Consider the following 19,128-nt stretch of genomic DNA (forward strand, 5'->3'; position numbering starts at 1 on the left):
CAGGTGCTGAACAAGAGTCCCCCGTGGAGACTTGCACGTGGTGATTTCACACCAGGCTCCGAGCACTAGCAACCCCAGGGCCAAGAAGACACTTGGGGAAAAGCTCTCAACTCAGAGATGAACGTACTCCGTGTGCCATCCACACGGGGGGATGGAGTGATGGGACGAACATGCTGACAGACTGATGGGGAGGGTACTAACCAGCACCAGATTGATGGGGCCAGGTACCGGGTTTCTGGGAAACGTGCTCTTCTGGACTGTTCGGTTCATCTTTAAATGCCTATGCTTAGGGACTTCCCTGGTGGTGCAGCAGTTAAGAATCCACTTGCCAATACAGGGGACACAGGTTTGATCCCTGGTCCAGAAAGATCCCACATGCCACGGAGCAACTAAGCCCGTGAATCACAACTACTGAGCCTGCGCTCTACAGCCCACGAGCCACAACTACTGAGCCAGTGTGCCACGACTACTGAAGCCCGCGGGCCTAGAGCCTGTGCTCCGCAACAAGAGAAGCCACCACAATGAGAAACCCGTGCACCGCAACGAAGAGTAGCCCCCGCTCACCGCATACTAGAGAAAGACCGTGCACAGCAACGAAGACCCAACGCAGCCAAAAATAAAATAAATACATTTATTTTTTAAATGTCTATGCTTAGCTAACTAATAAAGAGCCCCATCTTTATAATTTTGCAAACTAAGGGGAGGATAACTGAGTGGGAAAGCACTCAACAGGTTGGTTAATCTGACTGTAGCCTAAATCTGGTTGGAAACCACCATGAAGACCAAAGTTATCACTGCCCACCTGGTGGCAGCAACCTACACGACAGACAAAGAGCCTGAGAAGAAATGCCTCCCTTGCAAATGACTTAACACCGAATTACTTAACTAGCTGCTTTGGGAGAACAACCAACGTTAAAGCTTAATGTCTCTGCTTTATGAAAATATTTTAGTAAATGGCTTTCAAAATAAGATTTTAAATGCCTGAGTGTGCCAGAGTAACAGGGCTTATATAGCAAGGATTTAGACTGTTCTAAATCTTCTCCCATCACTCAGCCAGTGCAACTCAAGCACCTTTCAATGCTATGAATTCCCAAGACAAACCCAACATCCATGTAACTCTTCTGAATGTGTTTACTGATTATCCACTTCTAAACATCAGGACTAGACTATGTCTCCTGTTGGGTTTTTCTAAGCAATTTATACTCCATATTTTTTTGCTTGTTTTTTGGCTGCTTCATTGCTGCGCGTGGGCTTTCTTTTAGTTGCGGCGAGCACGGGCTACTCTTCGTTGCAGTGCGCAGGCTTCTCATTGTGGTGGCTGCTCTTGTTGTGGAGCACAGGCTCTAGGCCCGCGGGCTTCAGTAGTTGTGGCTCACGGGCTCTAGAGTGCAGGCTCAGTAGTTGTGGTGCATGGGCTCAGCTGCTCCACGGCATGTGGGATCTTCCCAGACGAGGGCTCGAACCCATGTCCCCTGCACTGGCAGGTGGATTCTTAACCACCATGCCACCAGGGAAGCCCTATACTCAATTCTTTTCCTGCAAATTAATTACTATTGTAGTAACTGTTTACTTTCATTTTTATTTTTTACTGAAGTATAATATACATATAGAAAACTGGACATATCTATTTATTTGAAAGTATACAGGCATAGCCTGGAGATATTGCAGGTTTATTTCCAGACCACCACAATAAAGCGAATATCTCAATCAGGCAAGTCACACGAATTTTTTGGTTTCCCAGTGCATATAAAAGTTATGCTTACACCATCCTGTAGTATTAAGTGTACAATTGCATTCTGTCTAAAAAACAATCTACATACCTTAATTTAAAAATACTTTACTGCTAAAAAATGCTAACCATCATCTGAGACTTCAGCGAGTCATAATCTTTTTGCAGTAGTAACGTCAAAGATCACTGCTCCCAGATCACCATCACACATATGATAATAATGAAAAAGTCTGAAATATTGCAAGAATTATAAAATGTAACTCAGAGACACGAAGTGAGCAAATGTGGTTGGAATAATGGCACTAACAGACTTACTGGAGGCAGGGTTGCCCCAATTTGTAAAAAACACAATATCTGCAAAGCGCAATAAAGCCAAGAGCAATAAAACAAGGTCTGCCTGTATTCCAGCAACTGGCTTTTAGAAATGTGTTTCAGTCAGGATACATTCATCAAGCACCTATTCAGTGTTGGCAACAATGCAGACCCCTGATACCACAAGGTTACGATCCAGTAATGGGACAAAACCACGCACATAAACATTGATACCACAAGGAATAACGTGTGAAAAAGGCACAGACCGAGTGCCAAGGGAGCACAAAGGTGGGCAGGAACTCGAGTGAGACCTCAGAAACAGGGCAAGTTTCACTGAGGATGAAAGAACTAAATCTGGAAGAATAGGGATTTGAAATGAATGTTATGGTGCTTTGCTAGGATGAGAGCAAACCTGTGGGTTTGTATACATTTAGTTCTTTCTTCTCTTCAGCGAGTTTTCTATCCAATTACAAGGGAGACCTGCTACTTCTGGAGTTGAAGTGAAGGTCAAAGACTGTAGTGGGCTGTTCCTGTGACTTCAGGGCGGGGACGCTGAGGTGTAATTTCATACCTTGGCTATGGTTTCAAAGATGAAAGAGGGAGGGGTTTTCCCTTTGGGGGTGAAGTATAGTTGGTTATTGTTCAGAAATATGACAAAGTATTTTACAGGAGATTATGGCCTATGTTTCTGCCTATATTTCTGTCATTCACAAATCCTGGGCCGGAGGATAAAGCGACGCTGAAGCACAGACCAATCGAAGGTTCGAGATGAGGAAGTGCATTCGTGAACTCTTCATTTCAGTCTCTGATTTTCCTGTGCTGCATAATTGTGTGCTAGCTGAAGAAAGACCGCCTGGCTTCAAGGACCAATATATGAAAAGTTTACTGAGCCAAAATACCACCTAAATGTCTGGATGATTTAGTCCATCACTTTTTTGTGTGTGTGTGTGGTACGCAGGCCTCTCACTGTTGTGGCCTCTCCCATTGCAGAGCACAGGCTCTGGATGCGCAGGCTCAGCGGCCATGGCTCACGGGCCCAGCCACTCCGCGGCATGTGGGATCTTCCTGGACCGGGGCACGAACCCATGTCCCCTGCATCGGCAGGTGGACTCTCAACCACTGTGCCACCAGGGAAGCCCCATCACTTTTCTTTGAAGAAAACACCAAACACACACACACAAAATAACAAGTACTCAAAATCATACTGTTTTTCAAAAAAGCAGCAAGAGATACAAAAATCTTTTTCTCCTAATCTCTCAACCCAGCTCCCTCCCCAGAGGTTACAACCTGGGGCACATGCTTTCACCGTCCTTACTGACAGCCACGCTCGCAACCTATATAGAGATGTTGTTTAGTCCCAAACCATACTAGTCTACAACTTGGTTTATTTGTTTAACAATATATTCTGAGTATCTTTTAAGGTCAGTGGTCTCCCCTCTTTTTAATGGCTTAATAGTATTACACGTGTCAAAGTACCAAAATTCACTCAACCACTTCCTACCTATGTGCATGTAAGATACCCATAACTCTCCTCTGTTTCAAACACACTCTGTTGTGATGCCTGTGAGATCAAGTCCTTAAAGCAGGACCACTGGATCAATGGGTAATAGATGGCTGCCAAATAATTTCCTGAAAGTTGTATCAATTTACACTCTCAAACATGTATAAGGGCAGCTGCACCCTGAAACCCACACCAACAGGAACTTTAAGTGAAATTCTAGCCCACTTGTAAAATTCAAAGGCATTATAGTCCACAGGGCACTGAACAATAATGAGAATAGAAGCCGTTAGGTCAATTAGAGCAGATAAAGTAAAGGACCCGTGCAATTTAATGATTAATAAACAAGCTTCTCTTTACGCTGCTCTCAGGGAAATAACTACTAAGTGTTAGGAAGCAGGCATTTTTGCCCTTTAGCTTGTACCTGTCTTACCACATTTTCTTTTGACTTGGTCCCAAAGTAGAAATAAGTCAAAGACACAGGCATGAATAGACTCTATCAAATTAGAGTACTATGATTTTTCTTTTAAAATTTCATTTCTGGAAAGCAATCTACAGATTCAACACAATCCCTATCAAACTACCAATGGCATTTTTCACAGAACTAGAACAAAAAATTTCACAGTTTGTATGGAAACACAAAAGACCCCAAATAGCCAAAGCAATCTTGAGAAAGAAAAACGGGGCTGGAGGAATCAGGCTCCCTGACTTCAGACTATACTACAAAGCTATAGTCATCAAGACAGTATGGTACTGGCACAAAAACAGAAATATAGATCAATGGAACAGGATAGAAAGCCCAGGGATAAACTCACGCACACATGGTCACCTTATCTTTGATAAAGGAGGCAAGAATATACAGTGGAGAAAAGACAGCCTCTTCAATAAGTGGTGCTGGGAAAACTGGACAGGGACATGTAAAAGTATGAAATTAGAACACTCCCTAACACCATACACAAAAATAAACTCAAAATGGATTAAGGACCTAAATGTAAGGCCAGACACTATCAAACTCTTAGAGGAAAACATAGGCAGAACACTCTATGACATAAATCACAGCAAGATCCTTTTTGACCCACCTCCTAAAGAAATGGAAATAAAAACAAAAATAAACAAATGGGACCTAATGAAACTTAAAAGCTTTTGCACAGCAAAGGAAACCATAAACAAGATGAAAAGACAACCCTCAGAATGGGAGAACATATTTGCAAACAAAGCAACTGACAAAGGATTAATCTCCAAAATATACAAGCAGCTCATGCAGCTCAATATCAAAAAAACAAACAGGACTTACCTGGTGGCGCAGTGGTTAAGAATCCACCTGCCAATGCAGGACACACGGGTTTGAGCCCTGGTCCAGGAAGATCCCACATGCCACAGAGCAACTAAGCCGTGCGCCACAACTACTGAAGCCTGCACACCCCAGAGCCCTGCTCTACAACAAGAGAAGCCACAACATTGAGAAGCCCACGCACCACAACAAAGAGTAGCCCCTGCTTGCCACAACTAGAGAAAGCCCTGCACAGCAACGAAGACCCAACACAGACAAAAATTAATTAATTAACTGAAAAAACCCCAAACAAACAACCCAATCTGAAAATGGGCAGAAGACCTAAATAGACAGTTCTCCAAAGAAGCTATACAGATTGCCAACAAACACATGAAAGGATGCTCAGCATCACTAACCATTAGAGAAATGCAAATCAAAACTACAGTGAGGTGTCACCTCACACCGGTCAAAGTGGCCATCATCAAAAAATCTAGAAACAGTAAATGCCAAGTGAGGGTGTGGAGAAAAGGGAACCCTACTGCACTGTTGGTGGGAATGTAAATTGATACAGCCACTATGGAGAACAGTATGGAGGTTCCTTAAAAAACTAAAAATAGAATTACCATATGACCCAGCAATCCCACTACTGGGCATATACCCTGAGAAAACCATAATTCAAAAAGACTCACGGGGCTTCCCTGGTGGCGCAGTGGTTGAGAGTCCGCCTGCCGATGCAGGGCACATGCAATTTGTGCCCCGGTCTGGGAAGATCCCACGTGCCGTGGAGCGGCTGGGCCCATGAGCCATGGCCGCTGAGCCTGCGCATCCAGAGCCTGTGCTCCGCGACGGGAGAGGCCACAACAGTGAGAGGCCCGCGTACAGCAAAAAAAAAAAAAGACTCATATACCACAATGTTCACTGCAGCACTATTTACAATAGCCAGGACACAGAAGCAACCTAAGTGTCCAACGACAGATGAATGGATAAAGAAGATGTGGCACGTATATATAATGGAATATTACTCAGCCATAAAAAGAAACAAAATTGAGTTATTTGGGCCTCCCTGGTGGCACAGTGGTTGAGAGTCCGCCTGCCGATGCAGGGGATACGGGTTCGTGCCCCGGTCTGGGAGGATCCCATATGCCGCGGAGCGGCTGGGCCCGTGAGCCACGGCCGCTGGGCCGGCGCGTCCGGGGCCTGTGCTCTGCAACGGGAGAGGCCACAACAGTGAGAGGCCCGCATACCGCAAAAAGAAAAAAAAAAAAAATTGAGTTATTTGTAGTGAGGTGGATGGACCTAGAGTCTGTCATACAGAGTGAAGTAAGTCAAAGAGAAAAACAAATACCATATGCTAACACACATATGTGGAATCTAAAAAAAGAAAAAAAAAGGTTCTGAAGAACCTAGGGGCAGGACAGGAATAAAGACACAGATGTAGAGAATGGACTTGAGGACACGGGGAGGGGGAAGGGTAAGCTGGGACAAAGAGAGAGAGTGGCACTGACATATATACACTACCAAATGTAAAACAGATAGCTAGTGGAAAGCAGCCGCAAAGCACAGGGAGATCAGCTTAGTGCTTTGCGACCACCTAGAGGGGTGGGATAGGGAGGGTGGGAGGGAGATGCAAGAGGGAGGAGATATGGGGATATATGTATACGTATAGCTGATTCACTTTGTTATACAGCAGAAACTAACACACCATTGTAAAGCAATTATACTCCAATAAAGATGTTAAAAAGAAAAAATAAATAAAATTTCATTTCTGGGAAGTTCATTATAGAAAAAAGGGACTCAAGGTCCTGAAATGATGACTGTGGTTGGGTGGTACAAATCTGTAGTGGGAAGAGCAGTTTGCATTTCATCACTTTCTCCAGGAATGAAAAACAGAGAAAGGAGGTGGTCCTAGTCCACCTAACCTAGGGCTGGGCAAGGCAGGTTCCACCCAGAATCAGCAAGAGCATCACCAAAATGGCTGATGAGTGGAGGCTGTTAGCAGCTAAACTTATGGGCAGAGGGAGTGAGGGGGAGGAAGAAAAAAAACAGACCAGGTTAGGTCACCGATGTGGGAGGGATTGTCCCCAGGGATAAGATGTGATGGTTCCATGTATGGAGAGCACAGTGAGAAGGCAGGCAGGTCACTGGAAGATACAACCCAGAATAAATAAATGTAGCCTAGAAAAGGTAAGGTGACACAACTTGCAGTTAAACACCAAATGGGGGATAGAATCAGATCATTATCTGTTTTAGGCAAAATTGTCTAAGGTATTAAAAGGCAGAAAGAAAAGATCCACAGCTCTTAAAGATCCTAGTCAAGTTCACCTGGTATTATTCACGTAGTTTTCACTTTCTAATGGTTAGTGCATCTATTCATTGATTCTAACGTAGCACCTTCCATCACCGTGTTAGAGGAGAGAGAGTCAACTCTGTAGACTGATGGGAAGGTACATAAATGAAGCACAAAGGGAGCAGGGAGACTAAGGAGCACAAGGCAAGAGAGATTAGAGACTGAAATTCATAGAATCGAACAGGTGATTCCCATTCTAGCAAAACCAACCCTTGAAATTCCTTCTCCCTCCTCTAAATGCCCAGACAGCTCTGTCTCAAGAATCAACCTTCTGACAGCCTGTTTAAGGAAAGTGCAGCCTGTTTGGACTGGGAGATGGTGACTGCAAGGCTAAAGGGAGTCCCCTCTCACCAGAGGTAAAAATACCAAGTGTAAGGAAATTCCCTGGCTGTCCTAATGCACTTCCATTGCAGGGGGCCCGAGTTCGATCCCTGGTCGGGGAGCTAAGACCCTGCAAGCTGTATGGCACAGCCAAAAAATAAATAAAATAAAATAAAGGAACTTAATAAAATCCAGATCAATCATGTAAAATTCACAATGTTTGCTATGCAATAAAAAATTAATAAACATACAAAGGAGGAGGAAAATCTGATTAATAATCAGGAGAAAATATGTCAATTAAAAAAAAAAAACCTTAAAAATACCAAGTGCAGGTTCTGGGCAAAGTTCTCTAGTTTTATCTGGTTCCCCATCTCTAAACTTCACATCAGGGGCGAAGTAAGGAATTACCAAGTATTTCCTAAAAGCAGAATGATCTGATTTTCCCTTAGAGAACAAACAAAAGGACTTGCCAATCTATCAAACAGATCTTGCTGGAGCTTGAAAGGATTGCTGCATATCCAGAAGGGCAGGTAGGGGCCTGCTGGGCTGATTCACAGAAGATACCATCTACGGCAAGTGCTGGTGGGGTCCATTCCCTGTTCTTAAAACACACGTAACTGCTTCGGGTTTGCAGAGGGTCTCTGCCAAGGCAATGAGGCTGCTGGACGGGATTTTGCCACCCACCTCTCAGTCCACTTTAAAGACAAGAGCAACCCCTCCATTTACCAATTTTGTTCCAGTAGTGTTTACCCTAGTGCTAGTCTGCCAGACTGACAGCACTGAGAACTGTGGAAAAGCCTGTCTCCCTAGATTTAGGCCAGGCAAGAGGCCCAGCAGCAACTGGTAACACCAAGTGCTACCGATTCAGAAATGCTAGGCATGAGGGGGTGGATGGGGGTGGAGGGATGATGGACAAGGCCCCAGGTCCCAGCTCAGCCACTCAACCACTGGCTCAGGTCCCCTCTGTGAAACAACATGATTTCGATGGTCCCCTTCAGCTCTAAAGATGCCAAGTTGTCAATTTGAGCATCTGGGCCCAAACCCACTTTCTAAATGGTCAGGATTAGCAATGCCAAGCCTCCCTGCTGATTTAGTACCAGGAGGCACCAAGCTCAGGAGATAAGGTATAATATAGACAGGGCTCCGGCCTCTGTCAGAACAGAGGGTGTGCGGGAGAGCTGGGAGGAAGGTGAGAGCCCAGAGGGTATGTGAAGGGCCAAGGCTACAGGGGAGAGTCGCGCCTGAGATACAAAATATGTGTCCTTGGAAATAAAAGGCTTCTGTTTCTTTGGTGAATAAATAAGATACAAAATTAATCTTGGGCCGCTACTTTAGCATCAGTTGTTAAAGACACTTTTCTGTCTTGGCTATCATATTATACTTTGTATAATACTATCAACGGACCAGCATGCTTGGAGTTTCTGTGGTTTAAACTGGATGCATGTCCCCTGCCCGTCATTTACTCTGGGTAATATAATGTGGAACTTTGAAAGGTTTGTTTAATTTCAAAGACATCAATTAGCTGTTGATAGGCTTTCGATAGATAAGACAACATGTTTTTTAAAATTTGGTCATATTTATGACTAGGAATTGACTTTGAGTCCTTACAGCTTGCTTAGTGGAAGAACAAACTGTCAGTGTGGCCTATTAGGTCTAGCCTGTAAATGGAGATGTAAATGTAGTCTAAGGAAATATATAGCCTTATATGGTGGGGACTGACACTTGGACATCCACCATAGCAGTATTGAGAACAGTAAAACAGTTGAAACAACCTCAAAGTCCCATAATTGGGAAACTCAAGTAACTCTATGGCATAGAATATAACAGGATGGGGATGGGATGTTTTCCCACTGTCTTAAGAGTTTTAATTGGGGCCCCAAGCTGAGGACAATGGTATGCATACACCCCACGGAAAGGTACCAGGTAAACCCCAAAGGACCAGCTGAGAAGGGCCAAGCATAGTGGTATGAGCCCCACCCTCAGCTCATAGAAGAGGAAGAGATTTCTGTGAAGGACTCAGTGGAAGAAGTGAGAGCGGGGGCTGCTTTCCTTCCTCTGCCCACAAGGAGGAAGGGGCAGCTCTTGGCTCCACCCCCCAAGCCAAGTGAAGGGGGCCTCAAGGTCACCACTTGTTGGGGGTGCATGCCGGAAGGGGAAACGGCCTGTCACTCCTTAGCCTGATGCTTGTTGATGTGTAGATACTCATAGTGACAAACCCTCTGCCACTGGGAGACCCTACCCTGTGTGTATGAGGAGAGAGAAGCCAGCTGGAGCTTTCCTGATGGTCGGACAGTGGGGTGGGCTTGCCACTGCGAGTGGACCAGAGCCATCGCCATCTTGAAAGGACCCTGTCCAAGGTAAGAGGTGCAGGATGGAGGCCTGGGAGAGAAGGAGCTGGGGTTAGCTGTTGGGGGCAGCGGTGAACATCCAGCTGGGAATGCTTTGCCTGTATCAGGTAATTGCAGTGTTGAATTCCCACCTGCTGGGGAAGGGGAGGAGAACCAAGGTCACCTGCCCCTCATTCGGGCCTCAACATTTCAGATCAGGCCTGAGTTGGAGGTGAAGAGAAAGGCTTTGAACTTGGATGAGAGATTTAACTACTGTATGGAGTTCATTTCATTTAAGAGCTTAAAAAAAGATGAACTCAATTTTTCCCCACTGCCCACATAAGCTATTTTCTTATTTTTCGACAGTGGCCCCACTATGCACCTGGTCACCAGCTGGAACTCTCTGAAGCAGATCTCCAACCCTCCCTTCTCTTCGTTCCAAGTCCTGTCAAGACACTGAATCCCTGACATCTCTCCCTCAACATGTGTTGTTATTACTTGGTTCTTCTTTTTCTTTTTTTTCCAAGCATTTTTAGGGGTTGAATGGTGACCCTCCAAAGATGCACATTGGAGTCCAAACCCCCAGTACCTCAGAGTGAGACTGTATTTGGAGAGAGGCTCTTTACAAAGGTGATCAAGTTAAATGAGGCCACGAGGGTGGGCGCTAAACCAATATGACTGGTGTCCTTAGAAAAAGGGGAGATTTGCACAGAGAGAGGCACACGCAGAGGGAAGATGATGTGGAGACACAGGGAGCAGACGGCCGTCTACACACCCAGGAGACTAACATGGCACAGATCTTTCCCTCACGGCCCTCGGGAGGAACCAACCCTGCCCACACCTTGATTTCAGACTCACAGGCTCCACGCTGTGAAACAATGCATCTCTGTTGCTTAGGGCACCGCTAACCCCTTGGAATTACAATCCCCGCTCTTCATTCTTCCTTCCGCAGCTGCACTGGGGCCCCTGGGATGAGCTTCCTATAACGGCCACTTGGGGTCTCCTGGCCTCAGTCTTTCTTCCTACCCATCTCCTTGATGAGCCACTACAAGGATAACCTTTCTAAGACTCTCTTTTTATCCCATCATTTCCCAGGGCCTGGAAGATGAAGCCCGTACTTCCAACGTGGCCCTCAAGATTCCTCTAGAGCAGCACCTCCTTCGGTGGCAGTTAGAGAAAACATTGGCTGTTGGGGGACAGGTATGCTGGGGTGGGAGAAACAAGCCTTTCTCTGATCAAAGAAGCTTGCTTACGGGTTGAATGAGCTCAGTAAATGTCTTCTCTCTGTCTTTTCCCTCTGTTTCTGTGCTGAGACTCTCTGAGAAACTAAGGGAGAGTCTCTTAGCTTAAACATTCCGACTCAGCTTTCCTTGCCAGAGATTTAAAAACGCCCAATTTCACTGAAAGCTCTAAGTGTGTATCACTGTCCCCCAAGCACCTAGGAGAGTAGTGGTGAGACATTCTTGGACTCAAATACTGGATGGATGGATGGATGGATGAATGGGTCATCATCTATCTGCTTGCAATCTATTTCCAATTTATCAAAAACTGTCATACCACCACCTAGTTCACGAAGGCCTATGGCCTCCCTGCTGTATGAACAGAACAAACTCTTTAGTCCCCTAATATCTTGGCTGGATTTCTTTTTATTTATTTATTTAAAATTTTATTTTATATTGGAGTATAGTTGATTAACAGTGTTGTGTTAGTTTCAGGTGTACAGCAAAGTGATTCAGTTATACATATATATGTATCTATTCTTTTTCAAATTCTTTTCCCATTTAAGTTATTACAGAATACTGAGCAGAGTTCCCTGCACTATACAGTAGGTCCTTGTTGATTATCTATTTTAAATACAGTAGTGTGTATAGTCAATCCCACTTCGATGGATTTCTTCCCTTCCTGCCCCATCCAAATGTCATCATTCAAGGCACAATTCAAATTTGACATCAACTAACTCAACTTCTTGCCTTTACATCTAAAAAAGGAGTTTCTATCTTTCCCCATCCAACCCTTCTTCTAGTCTTGCCTCTGAAAAAGAGGTGAGGTTCTTTTAAAATGCTAACTCATCTCTCTGTATCTTTGATAACTTTATTTATCTAACATAGGGGCACATATATCTCATCTTCCAGATTACAAATTCCTTGAGGGAAATCAATGTGCTGTGTCTTCTCCACAAGATATTGCTAAGGATGTTATCAATAAACAGTTGCTAAGAAAATTAATCCTTTCTACCTTCCACAGGGAAAACAAATCCCATTAATTATTCCACTTCTCTTTCTTCTCCCTCTTAATTTTTCATCTCTCCACTCCTGGTGATAACTTATCCTTTAAAATCTGTTGTTTCCCAACCTTTAAAAAAGCAGCTTTTCGGGCCTCCCTGGTGGCGCAGTGGTTGAGAGTCCGCCTGCCGATGCAGGGGATACGGGTTCGTGCCCCGGTCTGGGAGGATCCCATATGCCGCGGAGCGGCTGGGCCCGTGAGCCATGGCCGCTGAGCCTGCGCATCCGGAGCCTGTGCTCCGCAACGGGAGAGGCCACAACAGTGAGAGGCCCGCGTACGGGGAAAAAAAAAAAAAAAAAAAAAAAAAAAAGCAGCTTTTCCTGTATCTTCCAACACCTTCAAATAAAAGTTTACTATTTTTTCTTTCCTACCTTAATGAATTTGACAGAACTACATAAACTTTCTTATCACCCACTCACTCCTTCAGCCTTTTGCAATTATGTTTTTGTCCCTATGATCGAGTTCCTTCCTGAAAGGTCCCAGTAACATCTGAAAGGACAAACCCAAAGATGTCTTTGTAGGCCTCGCCCTTGACCACAGGATGATGTTGACAGCCCTTTCCTTGGCACGTGAAGCAATGCCCAATCCTGGCCTTTTTCTCTCTTTATTCAACATGTATTTATTGAGACTTTTTTTTTTTTTTTTTTTTTTTTGCGGTACACTGGCCTCTCACTGTTGTGGACTCCCCCGTCGCGGAGCACAGGCTCCGGATGTGTAGGCTCAGTGGCCATGGCTCACGGGCCCAGCCACTCCGCAGCATGCGGGATCCTCCCTGACCGGGGCACGAACCCGCGTCCCCTGCATCGGCAGGCAGATCCTCAACCACTGTGCCACCAGGGAAGCCCCTTATTGAGACTTTACTACGTGCTAGAGATGGAGGATACACTTACAAGCCAAAAAACACAGCAGTCCCTGCCCTCGTGGGGAGAGACAATGAAGCCATCAGCAAACATGTAACTGTAAACTGGGAAAGTGCTGCAAAGGAAAGTACAGATGCCTCGACCACTGACAGTGTTCTTCTCTGGTCACTCCTCTGTCTGCTTCTGAGCTCCTTTTCTTCCTCTGGCCTCCAGATTGTTCTTCAAGGCTCCATCCTGGGCTCTCCTCTCTGCTTTTCCACAAGGACTCTCTCATCGACAGTCCCATCCTCCCCTTGGGCTTCAAGTGTAAACCCCTGATGCAGGAATCCTAAACCAACCCCCAATGCAGCCCTTCCTATCACACATCTCACATACCCCAAACTCTGTAGACCATTATCTCCTTTTTCCACAGCCCACAAACAAACAAACAACTCTCAATCCTAAAAACACACAAATCTTATCGTCCTCCTGAATTCTCTGTTGATATTGTTAGTAGCATCCCTCTCCCAATCACAGGCCTAAGACCTGGTCTCATCTTCCCTCCAGTCTCCCAGGGTCCCAGATACAGTCATGGGACCATCCCTTAAAACCACCAATACCTTCCATCTGCCTCTCTCTGGCATTCAAGGCTCTGGGACCCCAGATCCAACAGATCTTCCAGCCTCACTGCCTACAATCTCCCAATACTTCAGCTCCAGGCAAAGTATTTGTCCCTGACTCTTCTCAGAGCCTTTGCTTACAGCACTCCTTCTACCAGGAGTGCTCTCACCCTGCCCTCAGACACACATCCTCGAATCTATTTCTGTTATCAATAAATATCAGAGGTGATAGTATCATGCAGCCATTCAGACGGATGGTAAGGCCATGTAGCAAACTGGATGAAATGTTTGTGAGATAATATTATGTAACAAAAGCAAGTTATAAAATTGTCTACAAACAGTTTCTATAATTATCCTTATGAAAAAAAAGTATAAGGGAATACATCAAAATGACAAAAATAGAGTATTAGAGTGGTGCAATTTTGGATGAATTTTTTTGTTTTTCTAGATTCTAAATTCCATTTAGTGTGGTTTTTAAAATATATGTATATTTCAAAATAGTTTTGGATTTACAGAAAACTTGAGAAGATAGTATAGAGCATTCCTGTACACCCTACACCAGTTTCCCTTATTACCAACACCATAAATCAGTATCACACTAATAATACCATATCATACCAATAATTTAATGTGGTTTTTAAACCTTAAAAAAATTACAGTTTGGTAAAACCAAAAAAATAGCATAAATAGAAGAAAATGTCATTTTTTTCATAACTTCTAACTCTAACTTAGCATCCTAGTATTTACTGTTTTTCTTATTACCTCAGTTTCCTCTTGGCATGGATTCTTGGCTACAAACTGGAACAAATTTTGCTTTACTATCATTTGCCATACATGTGTGCCTGTAGTTAAAGTAGTTAAAATTTTATTGTTTGACAAAGGTTCTGGGAAACATTTTCTATAACATAAAGAACCATGAGGGTGAATGAGACTCTTCGCTCCTAATGCAGGGGGCCCAGGTTTGATCGCTGGTTAGGGAGCTGGATCCCGCGTGCATGCTGCAACTAGGAATTCGCATGCCACAACTAAGAAACCCACGAGCTGCAACTGAGGAGCCTACCTGCCACAACTAAGACCCAGCGTAACCAAATAAATATATAAATAAATATTTTTAAAAATAAGAACCATGAAAAAATTTTAAACAGCTGAACCATATCCACATTTAGAATCTAATGCTGTGTACACTGCTTCTCCAGGTCTGGAAGCTCTGCCTGGGGTCTGCCTCCCCCCACTCCCCCTGGTATATTTCATGTCCAAGAATACCCGGTCTCAGAACATATGCTCGACAAGTACCAGCTGTAACAAACTGTAGAAGTAGGATAGCTCTAATAGATGGGGTATTGATTGTAAATTACTAAAAGTAAAGGGTCCTTTATGAAATTTTATGACATGTCAGATTTCCATTTTGATGCCAGGACACCACAGTGTTTTTCCGTGGCATCATTCAAAAAAGGTGGCTAAAATTCTTAAGTGAAGTGAATTTTAGTTTTTAAATTATAAAAATCAATGAAACGGCAAATGTTAATATTCTAAAGAATGTATTTTCAACTTGCTTTTAATGTCTGAGCTATAGAAAATGAAGCATGGGGATGTTTTTGTTTTTGTTTTGTTTAAACGTTTCTCCCCTAGTGAGTTTTCTTTGTTCTAACTGCCAAGTTGGTTTCAAAGACTCTTTCTGGATATCTAGCAGTTAGAACAAATCCTACAGATTATGCAAAGAAATAACCAACTGTAGTAGGTAGGTACAGTGCTACTTTTTATAGGAATGTAAGACACCCTGTTTTAAAACAGAACTTAAATAAAAATCTCAAATAGGTTTTTCCCACTTTCTTTAGCTGATAAATCTTTTTTCATCTTTAAAGACAGTCTACTTGATAAAGCCAGAACTATAACACTGAAATCAGAAAGAATACTGAACAGTGTCCTAATGCATATTCTGTACCTAATCTTAAATGATTTTGGAAAATCACTAAAACTAAACAAACAACGTAACATTTTTGTATCTTCAAAGGAGTCTGTATCATGTTGCAGAAAATGTGGGGAGCAAAACTTTATTAAACACATTAAGGATTGCAAGAAAGGAAAAATTTATACTTTAGGTTCATTAAAATAGCTCAAATTCGGTCAATGTCAAAGTTAATCATTAGACTGTAATTCCAAGAAAAATGCTGAGTATCAGGATTAATAAATAAGAAAATAATATTCTCAGTGGGTGACTGAAGACCCCCAAATCAAAGTTAAAAGTAGCACCACTGGGCTTCCCTGGTGGCGCAGTAGTTGAGAGTCTGCCTGATGATGCAGGGGACACGGGTTCGTGCCCCGGACCGGGAAGATCCCACATGTCGCAGAGCGGCTGGGCCCGTGAGCCATGGCCGCTGAGCCTGCTCGTCCGGAGCCTGTGCCCCGCAATGGGAGAGGCCACAACAGTGAGAGGCCCGCGTACCGAGGAAAAAAAAAAAAAAGTAGCACCACTGACGATTTTCAAGAGAACCGTGTTTATGATTAAAATTGCTTGTTTTATCAACTATTGTATAACTCTGCTTTACTACAAAAGTGATTTGATTATCCAAGAATATCACTATTAATGATTACTGACTGATGTTTTAAAAGCAAGACTAAACAAAGCTTCAAATTTGTCTTGCTAAAAATTAACTTGGTATCAATATTATAAAGAGAGCTGGACCCAACCAGTCTATCTTCAGGCAAGACATCCTTTTTGAGACATTTAGTGTTCTAACTATAGTTTAACACATGTGAGGTATTGTGCAGTTTTGCTAATGAGCTTTGAGTGAGTGAACAGAGATGGGCTGGAAAGTACAAGTAGTAACTGAAGCACACGGTGACCCAAGGAAGCTTCTGGAAGGATGTACCTCAAAAGGTGAACAATGGAATGTGACAAGCGATTCTCAACTTTTTGGTACATTTTTGTTGTATCTGAAGTTTAAAATAACAGTCTTTTATAATCAGAAAACAATAGATGTATTTTGGAAAAGGACAATTAAAATAATGTTAAAATGTGACATCTGATATCTGAACAAAGTAAAAGTTTTATAAAACATTACAAAAATGTTTTTAGGGCCTCCCTGGTGGCGCAGTGGTTGAGAGTCCGCCTGCCGATGCAGGGGATACGGGTTCGTGCCCCGGTCTGGGAGGATCCCATATGCCGCGGAGCGGCTGGGCCCGTGAGCCATGGCCGCTGGGCCTGCGCATCCGGAGCCTGGGCTCCGCAACGGGAGAGGCCATAACAGTGAGAGGCCCGCATACCGCAAAAAGAAAAAAAAAAAAAAAAAAAAAAAAAATGTTTTTAAACTACCCAGTTTTGTTGAGGCTTTTAAAAAAAATTCCTATCCACAGCATACCAACTACACACGAAAGAAAGCAACTCTCTAACTCAGCAACACAGATGGTTTTTGGCATCTGGATAAATGTTTATTTCCAAAAAATGGATTAAAGCTACCCCAGTTACTAAAAGTAACAGAAGTATTCCTAAATAAATTCTAGTTGGATTAGCATGTACCTAAGGGTAAAAATATAACTGAAATTATTCTTACCTGGTGTTGCACATCAGAATTTGTTGGGCAGTTCAAACTAATTGGATCACACTCCTCTGCTAGGGATTAAAAAAAAAAAAAGATGCAAGCTTGATAAAGAAAGCATATACTCTGTGGTTGTAAGGCCTAAAATTAAGACTCAATATTATGTGCTGTTTACATCTGGTAAAACCAGGAGGACCTTGAATGGTCCAGCTGCAAGTTCCCCTCCCCGTTCTGCTCCTGTGGATAAGACCGCCAGCTAAACAACGCTCCTTTTCAAGGGGACCAGGCACAGTCCCTGCTTATCCCTGAGCACTGGGGTTTCAGTTCCCTGCCAGACTGCTGAATTATTCAGACAAGTCATCACATCCTTCCCTGGGAACCAGGGGTCACACACCCTCTTGACAGGACAGCGCTTGTCACCCACAGCCCCTGGTTGTTCACTCTGTTCCCAGGTGCAACCCCTATGCGACCCTGCATGGGGTGCAGCGTCCTCCCTCCCCAGGCTGTGAATATCCGTGACTCACAAGCTACTGTCAATCTCATCTGCCCAGTGTCAGGTGTCCTGTGTGTGGCCATCCCCATAACCCCAGGGCAGGATCCCTCCCTCACCAACAGGGTGAACAGGAGGTAGTCCAAACACGTTCCCCTCTGATAACCTTACATCAGATTCCATGGTGTTCACTGTTGACAGTTTACTAAATCTCTCAGAGAGCAGAGTGGGATTATACTTGTCTTGATAGCTCACCCTCCTAAAAGTCCAACCGAAACCATTTCAGTTCTATGGTTAAAGTGGGGATTGCTAGTGAAAGTCAAAGGAACATGATAGGTATGTGAAATGTCTAACACCTTTTGGAATTAACTGGTAGGAAGGAAATTCCATCCTTAGGTTGTCTTACATATGTGTTAACTTCACAGTTCCCCAACTTGTGGTGAAGATTGTACAAATGCATTAAAAACTGATTTTGTTCCATCAGATTTTAATCTTTAACCACAGAATTCAACATCGCACTCTAACCTTGAAAATCGCCAGTAATATATTATGTTATGAAAGAAATGTTTAGTGGCATGTAAAATTTTAGAGTTAATAAAGCCCTTAATAGAGAATCATTTAATTCAAGGTTCAAAAGTTAGGACTGAGTGACAGATTAATTCATCTATTTATTTTTACATTCCTTAACATTCATTGACCTATTATAGGCTGGGCTGATAGATTTATTCATATAAGGGGCTATATTTATTGCTGCCTACACAATTCTGACTAAAGGCCATTTTTTCCTTAACATTATTATCTGCAAAATTTAAACTAAAAGCACAGTCTTTTATTAAGATTCCATATGGTATCTTTTTAAGCTGGAGCAGTAGAGATCTTACCTAGCCTTCTGTTTCTCAAGACAGTTCCAGCTCTCTTGCACCAGAATCAACCGGGCTGCCTGTTAACAATGCAGATTCCTGGGCTCCACTCCAGACCTTCTGAATTGGAATCTCAGGGACCCCAGAAATCTGACACCTAACAAGCACCCCACAGAATTCGGATGCACACTAATTTTTCACAGCAAAAAGTAACAGACATGTGACTTCAGACATACTAATTCTCACAATGGCCAGTGTCATAATTGTTAACCCAGCATTATTGGACAAGTGGGGCTTTTTATTTCCCAACGCAATGTTAGCCTGAAATTAAAAAGCTACTTTTCTTACATGGTCCCCCAAGCACTCCTGTGGTTACACCCCTCTCCCTCCCCTCTACCCTCCATAAGAGAAAACACCTTTGGGGTTTCCCTGGTGGCGCAGTGGTTGGGAGTCCGCCTGCCAATGCAGGGAACACGGGTTCGTGCCCCGGTCCGGGAAGATCCCACATGCCACGGAGCAGCTGGGCCGGTAAGCCATGGCCACTGAGCCTGAGTGTCCGGAGCCTGTGCTCTGCAGCGGGAGAGGCCACAACAGTGAGAGGCCCGCATACCGCAAAAAAAAAAAAAAAAAAGAAAAGAAAACACCTTCTCAGAATGGCCACCTTTGTATGTGTGAAGTAATTGGGGGAGGGGTTGG

At 43.7% G+C, this 19,128-nt stretch overlaps 1 protein-coding gene across 3 annotated transcripts in view; it reads right to left on the reverse strand.

Moving 5' to 3' along the window:
• The window catches only part of EDARADD (EDAR associated via death domain), a gene marked incomplete at its 5' end in the record, with an annotated part of 57,508 nt that overhangs the window by 19,587 nt on the left and 18,793 nt on the right, over nucleotides 1-19,128 (reverse strand). For 2 of the 3 annotated variants that reach the window (XM_082604693.1, XM_082604695.1), the window contains one exon: nucleotides 17,098-17,156. In XM_082604693.1, the coding sequence (XP_082460819.1) occupies nucleotides 17,098-17,156 (59 nt within the window). The remainder of the gene's footprint in view (nucleotides 1-17,097; nucleotides 17,157-19,128) is intronic. The other variant, XM_082604694.1, reaches the window with a different exon arrangement.

This window comes from Mesoplodon mirus, assembly GCF_964341445.2.
Source record: "Mesoplodon mirus genome assembly, chromosome: 2".
NCBI classification, from domain to species: Eukaryota; Metazoa; Chordata; class Mammalia; order Artiodactyla; family Ziphiidae; genus Mesoplodon; species Mesoplodon mirus.